The sequence below is a fragment of the Cyclopterus lumpus genome, chromosome 24 (genome assembly GCF_009769545.1).
Source record: "Cyclopterus lumpus isolate fCycLum1 chromosome 24, fCycLum1.pri, whole genome shotgun sequence".
Lineage (NCBI taxonomy): Eukaryota > Metazoa > Chordata > Actinopteri > Perciformes > Cyclopteridae > Cyclopterus > Cyclopterus lumpus.
In genome coordinates this window covers 7,042,437-7,057,611 of record NC_046989.1, presented here as the reverse complement: position 1 = coordinate 7,057,611, position 15,175 = coordinate 7,042,437, and the positions used below count along the sequence as shown (strand labels likewise).

The window sequence follows — 15,175 nt, the reverse complement described above, 5'->3', positions numbered from 1 at the left end:
CACTGCTGAACGCTGCCTCCCCTAATTGCCAGAGCGAGCTGCCACAGGGAGGAACAAAGGAAACATTTAACACGTCGTAAATTCCTGTAATGTCCTGCCGAGGGGCTGCCGCTCCAGTTACACTTACAACTTATTTTTTTCTTCCACTGACTGTCCGGTGACAGAAAGACACCAATATGATGCAGTAAAAGCAAAAATATGAAGACATTTTTTTTTTTTTTTCCAAATGACGACTGCCTCAATCTGTCCTTGTTGGACTTTCGCTGGTCGACCATTCACTCCACCTGCATGTATGTCTTTTGTTGTTCTTTACCTGTCTGTTTGTTATATATTTAATTTACTCTGTATGCTTTTATGTTCTGTGTCTCTGACATGGATGTTTTTATTCTGTCCATTTTAACATAGTTCTCCCTTATCATTTGCTTGTTGTACATTGTATATGTAATCTTATGTTTTTAGGTTTGTTTCATAACATCTGCCTCTTGGGACTACAGATGAAAAATATCCTCTTGGCTAACTCTCGCACATTTACAGAAATGTTTTTATTAATGTGCACTGTCCCTTATTAAATAAACGAATAATCAGAAGCTTGACACACGCTATAACAACATTATTGCATGGCCTTAACACGCAACGCCTTTCAGACATAATCAGAGCTGTTTATCACGTAAAGAGCATGACTGATGCTCTCTTCTCCTCCTTTGAAATATGGTATATTGAGCATGGAGCCCAGATTTACACTTGTGTAGTGTTTCTTCTATATTTCTCAGACATGGAAAGCTGTGCAGCTGAATGCAGTCAACGCACACAAACACACAAACTTCTCTCCAAGAGTCTGCAGAGAAGTGCTACAACGTCTCGCTGAATTCCTTCCCAGTCTTTTTTGTCCCTCATGGCAAATGATGGAGCATATGCTTTACTCGCCGAGATGGTGATCATGTGTGTGAGAGCAGTTGAGGGAAGTGATGGAAAGAGGGAGGGAGAGAGCGAGTGTGATTCTGTCCCATGCGCATTGTGCTTCCTAGGAGACTCCTCACTTGAGTGGAAGCATGATACAGTACAGTACCGTGTGTGTGTGTGTGTGTGAACACAAGTACTGCAAGTGTGTGGATTTTCTCTGGGGGGCTTGCGGAGGGTATCAGCCCAACACAATTAGTTTACCATCAGCTGTGCTCTGGCTTTCATTCGGTCCCAGCCTCCGTCCAGCTCCCTCCACCTAATGGAGGCTCAGGGCGGTTTTACTGCGCCACCCTCGGGAGGCTACTGTGGCCAGATCCAGAACACTTGGCTTTATGTGGATTGAATGTTTTATGGTTATGGACATAATATTTAAGTATAGGAACAGTCTCACATGAATCCACCCCCGCACCACTATCCCCAGCCCTAATAATAATTACACCATCATACGAAAGGTGAGTGGGAAAAGCCTGTATAAGAGAGCACAGAGTTATATACTGTCAAGCAGCGGTGGAATGTAACTAAGTAGATTAACTCTAACAAATTTGAATTACTTTACATTAATATTTGTGTATACTATTAAAATGTATAATATTGTAGCCTACATGTTCTTTCACTGCAATTATTTGGCAGTTTTAGTTATATATAATATGATATAAGAAAAGGGCACAGTTGAAACCATTGGCCAATTAATCAATGAATGGAAATTGTATTGGTGCCTATTGGTGCTGCTCTTCTTTTTATTATTTTGTGTTTCATCTGTTTGTATTGGGGTTTGGGCCGTTGTTTGGACAAAACAATTGGCATTTCTCACAATTTTCAGAGTTTTTACAAACCAAACAAAGCAACCAATGAAAAAAAGCAGCAGAATAAAATAATCTTTAGCTGCAGATATTAAATAGTTAAGATTGACCTATAACAATAACAATCCATAATTCCCATCGATGCATGAACATATGATAGTATGCTATATAATATAACACCTTTTAAGTACTTGTACTCATTATATTTACTTTACTTGCTGGTTGTTTACTTCTAATGGAGTATTTACAGTATTGTATTAATACTTTTACCTATGGATCTGAATACTTAAGTGTCTCCTGTATATATACACCGAGGCTGAAGTTTGGTGCAGAAACGATAACAAATATTGTTCTAATTCTACAAGCTTTTGTCTATATTGATACAAATGTTGTCTTCTTTCCTGTTGTGCTGTCAGAAGAGACTCAAATCTAATTTTTAGACTCCTTCGACAGCTCCTGACACAAACTGAACAGTGTAGATTTATTAAGTCTTGTCCTTAGTCTGAGAGAGAGAGAGAGAGAGAGAGAGAGAGAGAGAGAGAGAGAAAGAAGATAAAGACCACATGGTGCTGTGCTGTCATGTCAAAACAGTTATCCTTTGATAGCCATTGCTGCAGTGGTCAGGGGGCAAATCATGTGTGATTTTTACTGCTGTGAGTTCAATGTGTGTAGCTTATGTGTGTGCTTTAATGTGAATGTGTAAGAGAGAGAGAGAGGGGGAGAGAGAGGGAGAGATGTGTGAGAGAACTGCAAGAAAAAGGAAATAGGTTAAATTAGTAAATGTGTGTGTTTGCTATGTGTAAGCAAATCTCCATGCATTCATTATCAACCCGAAGCTGATATTATGTCCTGCAATGAAAAATAGCCTTGCACTTAATGCGTCTTCAAGATTATATAAACTGCAGATTGTCCGATGTTATTGCCACCAGCTATACCCCACGACTGATTATTGATGAGATATCTTATCAATGTGGAATACCAGTTGGGATCCAAGTGTTTCACAGGAATTCATTACAAAATTGGGTTTCGTTTTGGGAAAAATACCAGCTGGATGCAGTTTTTTTGTGTTCATAAACTGCAGACATATGTATCTGTGTATGTATCTATCCACTGAAACAAAGACACCCTCTCCACACATGTGGCATCGACAGGTGGAATCCTGATAGATTGTCACACCTAAGTGATCTTGCATACTCTAGTTACTCTTCTCTGAGGTGTCAATGCTTGTATTTGGGTTTACAGTATAGGTTTATCATTTTATGACACCGATAAGCAAGATTATCTATTTCCTCATTCCCCCTTATTCCAGATGAGTGTTACAGTGCACAGTGCAGGACGCAGCAGCAGAGATACGAAAACGAAACAAAAACACATTAGCTCCTCCTATTTAGCAAAGAAAGTCAGAAAGAAGTTTCAGTAAGTCATCGTCACCGCTTAAAGAAAAAGAAAAAAAAACGAGGAAGGAAATCTAGTAAATAGGACGCGTTTTATCCAACAAGGGATTCATGCGTGGTTTTTTTTGGTAAACTTCTTGGACCTAAAAGATACTGAAGCCGAGCACATACGAGTGAATGTGTGAAAGTGAAAATACAGTCCCACTGCCACTTTGAGAAATCAACAGCATGGCTGCGAGCGCGTCGCCGTCCGAAATGGAGTGCAGCTGCCCGGTGTGCTGCGACATCTTCATCGACCCCGTGGTCCTGATGTGCGGCCACAGCTTCTGTAAGACGTGTCTGCGGGAGTGGTGGCGGCAGAGTGGACTCCAGACGTGCCCGGTGTGCAAGCAGACGTTTCCGTTGGCTCTTCCGCCGCGTAATCTGGCGCTGAGGAACCTGTCCGACGCCCTGAGGCTGCAGAAGACCCAGAGAGCTAACGGTGCACCCGAGGAGCTCTGCGGTCTGCACGGCGAGAGGTTCAAGCTCTACTGTGGGACGGACCAACAGCTTATCTGTGTGATCTGTAGGGACGCACAAAAACACAAGAAACACAACTGCGTGCCCATCGAGGAAGCAGTGGAAACATGCAGAGTAAGCACTCATGTCACCTCCTTTCCTTTGAAAAGTGCACTTTTTTCAGAATCCTAATACAAAACAAATTGTTTTCTTGCAGAATGCTATTCGTTAAGAATACCCAATACAAAAAAAAGAAACAAATACACAAAGTCCCAAACTTTTCCTGGATCATTGTGCAGATAGGAGGTTTTTGCACTTTAGGCCATCGATGTGTAGTTTTCATAATACTTCATTTTGCACAATGCGGGCAAATGTGTCGCTTACCCACTGTTCACTATGCATTTGACCTATTCACCGTTTGTATTTGTACAGGCCCAACTGAAGCTTAAGAGGCTGCATCTAAAATCCAAACAGAAGGCATTTATGGCGCACCATTTGCAGTGTGGACTAATGGCCGGCCACATCAAGGTAAATTCTCAGACTACAATGAGTGATATCGGCATAAAAAAGCAACACGTGCATTGTGAAAACAATGTGTTTCTCCTCCTCAGCTGCAGGCTCAGCAGACTGAGAAGACGATCAAAGAGGAGTTTCAGAGGCTTCACCAGTTCCTGCGGGCAGAGGAGGCAGCGAGGATTGATGCAGTGAGGAAGGAGGCAAAGTCCAAGAGTGTAGCAATGGAGATCCGGATTATTAATTTGACTGCAGAGATCTCCTCCCTCGAAGACAAAATCAAAGTCATACAGAAGGAGATGAAAGCTGATGATATGTCATTGATGCTGGTACTGGTTACCTGTGTTAATTAGTATTCATTCATCTTAATATTTCATATAAAAAAAGAAAATACTGCATCGGCATTGATTTGTTCTCCTGTTTTCTCTTGACAGAATGCCAAATCCACCATGGAGCGGTAAGTTGTTTCCTGAACATTATTTATTAAAGCATAGCCGAGTGCAATTAAAAGCTGATGGGAGTTTGGGGCGGTTTCATCCCAAAGAAAAGCCTGGATGCATCTTATTGATAAGTTCAGGGCAGAAGGAAGATGCTTTCTTTGTGCTTCCTGTGATCAAAGGTGGGGAAGGTAACCTGACACGGATTTGGAAAAAGTGAAAAATGTTTCTACATTTTGTGGAAATGCCAAATTATGAATAATACGTCATGGATGATACAGAAAAATGAGTTTGATAAGATGAAAACCATGAAGAATATATCTTAGGATATGCGTCAAATGAAAAGACAACCAATGTGGGGCTATTTATGAATATTAGACTGGTAATTTGTGACCGCCTGATGTTCCTTCAGATCCCAATGCAGCCTACCAGACCCACAGACTCCATCGGGAGCCCTGCTCGATGAGGCCAAACATCTGGAAAATCTGCTGTTCACAGTCTGGAAGAAGACGAAGAACATAATCCAATACAGTAAGCAAAGTGTTTCTGCCTTCGCCATATGTTTCCTTTTCAATCTGCAGTATCATGTACAGGAAACTGATGAACCATATTACCAAAGAAACACTAATCTCTAAATGCACTGGAATGCCATAAGTTAAACTTTGACCTTTTACCGTTTACTATAATAAACATCTGAATACATTTCCCCTTTTGTTTCTATATTTTCTCTGAAGCTCCTGTAACTCTGGACCCCAACACTGGCAGCTCACGATTGACCATATCAGAACACATGACGCGTCTGACAACAAGCGACAAGAACAACCCGCTTCCTCAAAACCCAGAAAGGATGGGCAACTGTAGCGTTCTTGGCTCTGAAGGCTTTATCTCTGGAAAACACAGCTGGGCCGTGGAGGTGGGGGGTTATTGGAAAATTGGTGTGGCTGCTCGAACCAAACATCCATCCTCTGAAAAGGTCTGGGCCATCTACTTGTGTATTTGTGCAAATTCTCTGTTTGAACATAATCCAAAGAAGAGTACATTTATATCTAAAAGTTCATTTCCCCAGAAGGTCAACGTGCAGCTCGATTATGACCAAGGCATACTATCATTTTTTGATCTGGATAGGAAAACACCTATACATACCATCAAATGCACTTTCACAAAAATGGTATTTCCGTATTTCAATGAGAATGCAAAAATCCTTCCAGCTGAATTTTCAGTGAAGATAAGACAACCCAGATAAACATGCTGCATTACAGCAGAGGGCTAACAACAAGATGATAGCTGGTTAAACGTGGTCTATTTCTGTAACCTTTTCACATCATGTCTTTGACCAAAGTAATTGTTGTCAATCATCACCGAGTGTTTAGTCCGCCTTAAAGGGACACTGCACTGATTTCACCAGGCGAAAACCCCTCGTTTTGTAAAGTAAAGCTAATGCACAAGTGTTTTAAACTTGCATTCTTTCTACTGGCCGGCAAGGGCGGTTCCTCTGGATGCAAAAATAAGTCCATATTGTATAGAAGTCTGTGAGAAAATGACCCTACTTCTCACTTGCATTGTTATTTATCACCTCAGTAAACAGGGTCTCAGTCGGTAGGATTTTCATTATGTTATTGTCCCATTTAAAGTAAAATTGAATTCAGTCCCCAAACCAATGGGTGACGTCACGATGACTCTGCCCACTTATATACATTCAATGGATTTGACTCATTACGTTCAGTTTACTCATCACAAAGAATACTCAGCATAATGTCTTCTCTGGATAAGCTTTGAAAGTGGGACTTGCAAAAAATGCTTAAATAAAGATGCTATTGAGTTGCATAATGTGAAATGAAAGCTCTAGTGCTTTTGGAGGTCGACCCACTAGAGACTAAAGGTGAATGACAAAAATAAATATGTTATCTGATTAAGAAAATGTTCCTATTTTCAATATGTTTCCCTGTTTTGGGGGAGTTCTTCCTTATCTGAACTGAGAGTGAAAGGTGGAGTAGGCTACAGTTTTTTTTTTTGTGGCAAATTTGTGATCTGGGTCTATATTAAACAAAAGTGACTTAACTTGTACATGCTTAAATATCAGATCAAATGTATATCAACAATCAAATAAACAGTTCTGCAGCTCTCAGTCTCAATGTCGTTATTAGGAACCTCCAGAGCATGCACGCATAGCACAGAGATGAATCATTGTGAGGCAATGCCTAACGAGTACTGTCCTCTCTCTCTCTCTCTCTCTCTCTCTCTCTCTCTGAATCCCCTCACTGATACTGAATCTCAATGGTATTATAGCTGGAATGCCTGCTATGTTTTTCCAACTAATGAAAGAATGAAGAAAAACAAACAGAGGGGCCAAATTAAAAGAGGGGGAAAAAAGGACGGAGAGAAGAAAACACACTGAGGGAAAAGAAAAAAAAAAGAAGAAATTTGAGAGAGAAAAGAGCAAAAGAGTCTCTTCTCACAGCTAATGACGGGTGGAGATCAGGAGCTGACTGACAGAACATGTGCCCCGATTACCCAAAATACATGTCAAACTTTACACGTCAGTCATTAGACAAAGCTAGTAGAGAAAGAGTGTCATCCTGAGTGATTACGCATCTATGAAATCTCAATGTGTTGTGACTGAAATTCCAGCTGTGCAGCATAAAGGTTACGAAGCACAGAAATTATATTATTATTTTTCTTTTTGATCCATCAGGCAAAGTGTACTTTTCAAGTTTTAATTTCAAGACTGCGGGGGGGAATTTGACAACTTGGCATAAATCCATCATTTTATATCTTTAATACAACTCAGCAATTATCTGGCAGATTTCACATTTTGGAATACAAATTTGTTTTAAATACTTTTTATCTCTATAAAATCATCATTCCTGTAGAAACCATTACTTTAGCTCAAAGGAATGGCGGCAAACCAGCGTAGCCAGATTTTTTCTTTCTTTCTCAAAATCCCCTTTGAATGATCAATCATTCGATGTTTACCAGAGAGCACCAAGGAGCCACTGAGTAGAATATACGTCAGATGTTATTTTACCGAAAGTCCCGTTTTTCTACTAATCAGATGAAATAAACACATTAATCTGGGGATTTTCAAAGTGCTGGGCAGTGTTTTTGTAACTCTGTGGAAACTGCTTTTGTCCCAAAGCATTATAAAGAGAATCTATCACATTTAACAACAGGGATTTTAACTAAACTAAAAGGCAAATCAAAGCTATTTGTGTGTGTGTGCGTGTGTGTGTGTGTGTGTACTGTACATGGGTACAAGTTATGTTGTCGGTACTTTATGTGAGTGCTCTACTCATAAATCATACGTGTGAAAGATAAAGACGATGGGAAACAATGAAACGGGATGGAGAGATCAAAGGCGGCCCAGGCGATCAGACGGACGACGTGGCTCTGAACTGGGGCCAAAACAGGAAGCAGATATCAATTAAGAGACAAATATACAGAATACAAGAGGCAAACAGAGAGATGTGTCAAAAGGCCTGAAGGTTTGAGACAGAAGACATACTGTAACACCACAATTATTGTCAAAATCAATGCAGTGTATAATGCAGTGTATAGATTCAAGATCACACGCATGGAAAACTCACGTGTGCACTTTTATGTGGATGTTTTTCCATCTGCTCCTCGTTTTCAGGTCCCTTTTGGTCCCTTTTTGCACAGTTTATTGTGGTCTGGATATCTTCACAAAAAAAGACTCCAAGTATATGAGGTTGTCATTTCTCTCTTTCTCTCTCTCGAAGGGTTTATTGTTTTGTTTGGCATTGGAGGCAATCATTGAAGAATTTGAACAGCACGTGTCCTCAGCAATCACAATCATGAAATCCCTGCTGGTCTCACACACACACCAGGCACACACGCACACACTCGTAGGCCTGATTACTACTGGGTCTGGTCTGTATAATGTTATAGATGCAGATTGAATGTGTCAGTCAGGACCTCACAGGAGGATATTGGGAGAGATGGTAAAGGACGGAAGGAAGGAAGGAGGAAAGGGAGGAAGGAACAGGAAGCTTGCTATTTAGTAATGAATGAAGTGCAAGGTTGAAATTTGAGTAAAATGAGGCTGGATTTCAAACACACAGGTCTGACAGTTCAGATCCTACTCTTGTGTTTTACAAACTATCTCTACATAACAAAGTGTTTCGTTAAATCTCCATCCTCCTCTGTGTAACACACACACACACACACAGATGCAGACACACACAGACACACACAGACACACACTTGCACTGGCCAGCCTAAATGGTCAAATGCTGTGATAAAGTGCTGTCTAGTGTTCTCTCACTCTCTAAGCCCCCTGAGAGTAGATCAATACTCACTCAGCATCACGTTACCGCTAATGTCTTCATGTTTTTAACCAGGCAGTGTGTGTGTGTGTGTGTGTGTGTGTGTGTGTGCGTGTTTGTGTGTGCGTGTGTGTGTGTGTGCATCTGTCCCTGGTGTGACCCAAGTTATAATTATCATTAAATGTCAATGAAGGCGATAGGAAGAGCGAGACTGCAGATAAGTCCTAAGCCCTGACTCACAGCGCCTCCTAAGGACATTCCTTAGAAATTGCAGCCTCAGTAAAGGATGCGTTTACTTCTGCGAGAGATAAGAAGATGAATTATGTTGTGTGGCAATTACCTTACGTGTGTGAATCACTACCTTTTGACATGCAACGTCAATGAGAAGGAGGCCTGTACCACAGATATCCACCTCATCCATTACCAGCCTCCATTCAGCTACTATTTCACCTCCACAATTATGTTGCTGAGTCATACAGGATAGTTAACACATTAATAATATATGTCTGTCTTGCTGAATCAACAGGTATACATTAACTTGAATAGATACGTCTAGATAGTGATCAGTGTGGTTAGAGGTTAGCGGGATTTTAGAATGCGTGTGACATTCATGCCGGTGCTGAGTTAAAGGAACATTTGATTAAAACCTAATTATTTTCATAGTTTTGGTCATCATTTCTCTCCGTTATGACAGCATTGTGCTCACAAAAGTAAATGCAGAGATCTGTGATTTTAAACAAACCAATGGTTTAGCCCGATTATCCAAACCACTTTCTTTGGTGGTGAAACCAGTAAATAGCACAGCCTAAAAAACAAAAACAACTCAGGATGGTTGTCATACAAGGTGGAGACCTTTGTCTCTGAAAGCAGGTGTTGAGATGCTTGGGCCTGAGGGTGAGGAAGGAAGCATAAGGAGTCACAGGTGGATTTTCAGAAAGATTAAAAAGTTGAATTTTGCCTAAAGACAAAACTGACCCAACACACTTATTCCTCTATCGGTAAGTTTCAACCGGGTGGAGCATCTTTACCACCAACTGTAGTATTACAAAAACATGAACACCATTTCTAAACAAATAAACTACAAATAAAAAAACAAGACTTAGTCTTAAATATATAAGAAATAAACAAAATCTCTAAACTAGAAGTTCCAATCCCCCCCATGATGTGGTGAGCACTTGGTACATTCTGATTGGGCACTACCTCAGTTTTGGTGGGTGCATCTTTTGCGTCAGACTGAACACGATGTCCTTCCAGCAACCAGCAACCAGCAACCAGTTGGCACCCTCAGTAATGATAACTGAAAGAAAATGGAAATTAGACCAACTACCAAACTAAATGTGTGCTCTATAAAAATAAACTAATTTACTGCCAACAATTCTAAATATGGTATGATTATGATTTATGAAACAAAAGCTAAACCTATGTGTCATCATCATTCTCATCATCTGTTTGCTGGTGTATGAACAATGTGCATGAGGTCAAACGCTCAATAAAAAATGATCTGTTAAAATGGCAACAGACAACATGGCAACGTTCTCCACTTAGAAAACGAGTTCTTTGTTTCGATTATTAAATTGACAATAACTCATAGAGGTTTGTTTTTGGCTGCTAGTGTTAGCATTAGCTTACATTCGCAAGACTGGCTTCTTTGTAGTTCCTGGTTTGTTTCCTGGCTGCTTTGACGTTAGCTAGTGGTAGCGTTCACCATGTGGTAACCCTAGAAAAAGAGAGAAGAATCCAAATTTGAACAATAGAAATCCTGTTTTCAGTGCATTAGGCAGAGGAGAACACCAGTGTGTTGTTATATATTTTGCAGTGGCTCCCTTTGAGCCTTTATTTTCCTGGGAGATTTAACTTCCTGGAGGCAGACCAATTTGCAAGGTGACAGCGAGACTTATAGGGAACCAATTTAAATGGTGGTGATTGCGTAATTTTTTTCTCTAAAGCCATTACATTGTGCAATCAATATTTACATCATAATTACAATTTCTAGCAAACAACTGTGTCTATAAGTGTTCATTATAGAAAACGAAGGTGTGTGCAGGGAGGTTACGGCATTTAAATAAGTTGTGTGGCAACAGATGTGGCCATGACGACCCCAAAAGGACCTTGGTTGAGGTTAGGAGGGACATTTTGTGGTTTGATTGAATATTCCAACAGTTAACAAGAAACCTCACGTCTCATGCTTCAAGTCAGCAATAAATATTGTTGCCTTTATTTCCTAATCATAACCTTAAGATGGTGTCATCATGATTTGGATATTGTAGGGAAAACAATTCAAATATGTTATCCGTTAGTGTTCTGAAAAATAAGTATGTTTATTAAAAACATGTGTTTATTATTTTAGAAAAACATAATCATTCATCATTATGTTTTTTATTCAATATATTTATGTGCTCACAAACAATAAATATATCAAGTAATATTATCATTACTGAGTTGGACAACAACATTCTGACCCAGATTGTATGAAACTGTACTTTCCCTTAAATGTGAATTATTTATACAAAGAGGTTAGAAATACAGCAAGTGGAAGAGATTGAGGTCACAATGAAGGCAGGTGCAAATACATACACACAGTCAAAATTTCAATAATAATCCTTCCATTGCACTGGAAAGCTACAGTACTGTGAGTGCGGTAGGACCAAGCTGGCAAGAACGAGGATTCACAGGTGGATTTTAAAAAACGAAGGTTTTATTTAGGCCAGCAAAAAGACCAAATTAACCAACACACTTCTGTTCTCAGTATCGCCACCGACGGTAGTGTTACAACATAATGAATTCTGAATTGTTGAATAAAAGAGCGTACATCTTTATAACCGAAAGAAAGTGGTGCGCCCCATTCCACCCCTTCTTTCTCTCACCTCCACCTCTCTATCATTCCCTCATCTCTCCATCCCAATCAATCTCTCCCTCCCCCCTCACTAATGCACTCTTTCATGTGCTCTCCTATTTCTCCCCCTCTCTGCCGCCCTCTCTCCCTCACCCTGAGGTCTCATGGCCTTTTTGTAGGCCCTCTACATTTTTGTAGGTAATGCGATCCCCCCCCGTTTCTCCCCAGGGTGGTCCGCTCCTCTCATTCAAACAACAAGCTCGGGCTGAATGGAGCTGGTGGTGCGAGGGGAGATGGAGAGGGAAGAAGGCTTTGGGAGAGGATGGAGAGAGTCGGATAATGGGTATGTAAAACAGACATTAAATCTCATCCTTGTTCATTCATATCTTACACCGACAGGTGGGTGAGCATACGTAATGCATCACGTCAGGCAGGTGGATCCTGTATTTGTGTGGGTGTGTGTGTGTGAGTGTGTGTGTGTGTGTGTGTGTATGTGTGTGTGTGTGTGTGTGTGTGTGTGTGTCAGTATCGTACCTGTACCATCTGTTTGGTCACATCCAGCAGCTGCTCCTGTGTTCCGCCTACAATATCAAGGTGAACTCAATAGTGTCTCAAAGCAGCATTTCCATTTAAATCTACTTTACTTTGTATTCCAAAAATATATATTATCAAAGAATGTAGGCTATTAAATGTAGGCTATCATTGTGTGTTCGCAAACAGTTTCCTCTTTACACATTTAGAAGACATAGAGCAAGATAAGCATTCATTAAGAGTCCTGTTTCTTTCTGGTAAATGTAATTCGAAAAATGTACTCTCTTTTAGCTTCATTTTGGTCACCACCAACCTTTTCAACTACATCTACCATGTAGTGGCTGACGATGCGAGTGAATCAAAACATTGACGTTGCGGCCTACAAAACCGAAGCATTGTGCTGAAAGAGGAAGGTCACTGCAGTCGTGGGGATATTCCTCTCTGGGTTCGTCACTACGAGCAACCTCGTTCACACTACGCGTAGTCATTTAATCTGTTGATTGTATACAAATATGAATTCTTGCATCTTTAACGTTGCTTTCAAAATAAAATGTTTACAGGCAGTGTACTTTTAGAATGAAACACTTTTAATAGAACAGCTTTTAATTAAAAGATGTTTAAAGGTGCATCTAGCGGCGGAGGTTGCAGGTGTAGAAGTACGACGATGGTCGACGTGAAAATCGAGAGCCAGCGTTTGGTTTGTCCGTTCTGGGCTCTGTGAACAGGACCGGCTCCCTTTGTAGATGTAAACATTTCATTTATGATTATACGCTGAAGAAAACACACTTATTATTATATTCCATTGACTATAGATCCTTCTGAATGCTACACACTGTTTCTTTCTTTTAAACTATTTTCAGATATGCGTAAAAATAAACAAATTCATACAATGAAGTATGTTATTCACCTGCGCAATTCATCGTCTGGCTCGTGAGCAGCTATTTAAGCAACAAGGTCATCCCCTTAGTCGCTAGACTAAATGGACTCAGTATCCCCATTCTGACCTCAACCTCATAGCAATTTCTCAGAGAAAACTTAACTACTCTTTCTGCCTTGAATTCCCTTTCATATCTATTATTCTTAAGCGTCGGTGTTGTAGTAGGACACTCTGTTTCTCAAGTCTAGAAGTCATGCATAAAGTAAAAAAAAAAAAGAAGTCTCATCTGTTCCTGTGTTATAGTTGACACACAATGCTTTTGTTCTTTCTCTCTTGTTCTTCTTTTGTTGATCTCGTCATCTCCTCTCTTTCATGTTCACAATTTATGCCTCAGGCTGTCATCCTCCCTTCCTGTCATCCCCAAGCCATCATGTCTCCTTGCCAAGGGACACACACACACACACACTCACACACACACACTCACCTATACATACCACTGCGGTGCCCCAGACAGCCCTCCACAATGTGGATGCCCCAAGGGAGCCTGGGTAACTTAGTCCCCTCTATCTGCCAACTGCTGTGTCACAAAGAGGCTCGCATTACACACATGCACACACACACACACACACACGCATACTCGTTCACATAATTAAACACAAGCACAAACTCAATATTTAGGCATGCAAATACAGTCGATTATATGACACACACACATGCACACGCTTTCAGCTGCTAAGTTTCCTCCATTGCCGGTTCCAAATTGAAGCTTATAACGAGTGAGAGAGAGGATTAAGAGAAGGGGAAAAGGTGAAACTGAGCTAATGTCCTTATAGCAATAGGAAAACTTTAAGGCTTGACACACGCTCATTGTTACACACCCCAAACACAAACTCACTTTCCGACAATTCGCGCTGACAAAGTTGTTTCAAGGACAGTCATTTTGTCACCCTGGATTAAGTAACCTTTTCATCAACTATTCAAATGAAAACAATTTCATCCTCTCCTGTCACCTTTCGGAGTGCAAATGTGTTTAACCAAGTCTATGTTTGTGTGTATGTGGGTGCGTGCTTGAGTTAGGAGTTGTTGTTATTGGCTGCAGCACTGAAGTTTAGCTCCAGTTTGGCTTTGAGCTAAGAACCACACACACGCGCGCACACACACACACACACACACACACACACACACACACACACACACACACACACACACACACACACACACACACACACACACACACGCATGCAGTGGTTTGTTGAAGTGTATGGAGGGAATGCTGTGGTCACACCTGGGAATGCTCTTTGGGCTAACCTGTCCAACATTTTCGCTTTCTCAATCATTTCCTCTCTCTAGAGGTGGAAAGTAACAAATGACATTTACTTAACTCGTGTTTACTTCTCCTTTTAAGCGTGTCCTCAAGTGTACAGAGTATTATAGCTTTTAGGATTACAAAACACATTGATTTTCAAAGTCTGGCCATAAAACCAAAGTCTTCTTAAAAAGCCGTGTTACATATTTTTTTTGCACTGAAATGTGACAGCTTCTTGTAAGTCTCAAAACGAACTCTGTTTTTAATATAATCACAGCGCGTGTGCCTAACTTGGTTCATTCTATCAATTCTGTATAGTTTGACATTTTTTGGAAATACAAAAAAGAGTTTGATGAGAATATCAATAACATTGGTGTTTTTGTACTGCTAGCACCTGTTCATCTTAGCTTAAAGCTGGAAACTGGTGGAAACAGTGAGGCTGACTCAGACCAAAGGTCACAAAATCTGCCTCCCAGAATCGCTTAAAAATCAATTAACAAGCAATTTCTTGGTAGGTGGAAGACAGAGCCAGACCAAAACAATATAGCCATATCTTCCCAAAATGTTGAACTGTATATAATTTACTTGTGTTGCCTTATATCTGTACGATTTTAGCTTTGTCCCCCCCTCCCCTCAAATTAAAGGTAATACCATAGTTTCGATAAAGATTATTTAGTAAAATCTCTCCTCCCTAAATGAATGTATCACACATTCCAGGTGCAAAGCAAGAACAGGAGAGATTA

The 15,175-nt window shown here is 40.4% G+C and overlaps 1 protein-coding gene across 1 annotated transcript; it reads left to right on the top strand.

Moving 5' to 3' along the window:
* The first annotated feature begins 3,157 nt into the window (after positions 1-3,157).
* On the top strand, positions 3,158-6,668 carry LOC117727357 (zinc-binding protein A33-like). The gene is made up of 6 exons (XM_034527618.1): positions 3,158-3,787; positions 4,085-4,180; positions 4,264-4,494; positions 4,600-4,622; positions 5,015-5,133; positions 5,337-6,668. Exons 1-6 carry the CDS (start codon positions 3,383-3,385, stop codon positions 5,843-5,845), a joined length of 1,383 nt encoding a protein of 460 aa, XP_034383509.1. The 5' UTR covers positions 3,158-3,382; the 3' UTR covers positions 5,846-6,668.
* Positions 6,669-15,175: the final 8,507 nt, after the last annotated feature.

Excerpts from the sequence above, each read along its gene's own strand:
- LOC117727357 (XM_034527618.1), top strand. The coding sequence starts at position 3,383 with ATGGCTGCGAGCGCGTCGCCGTCCGAAATGGAGTGCAGCTGCCCGGTG. Across the intron at positions 3,788-4,084 it reads AAGCAGTGGAAACATGCAGA|GCCCAACTGAAGCTTAAGAG; the intron begins GTAAGCACTCAT and ends GTATTTGTACAG. Across the intron at positions 5,134-5,336 it reads GAAGAACATAATCCAATACA|CTCCTGTAACTCTGGACCCC; the intron begins GTAAGCAAAGTG and ends TTTTCTCTGAAG.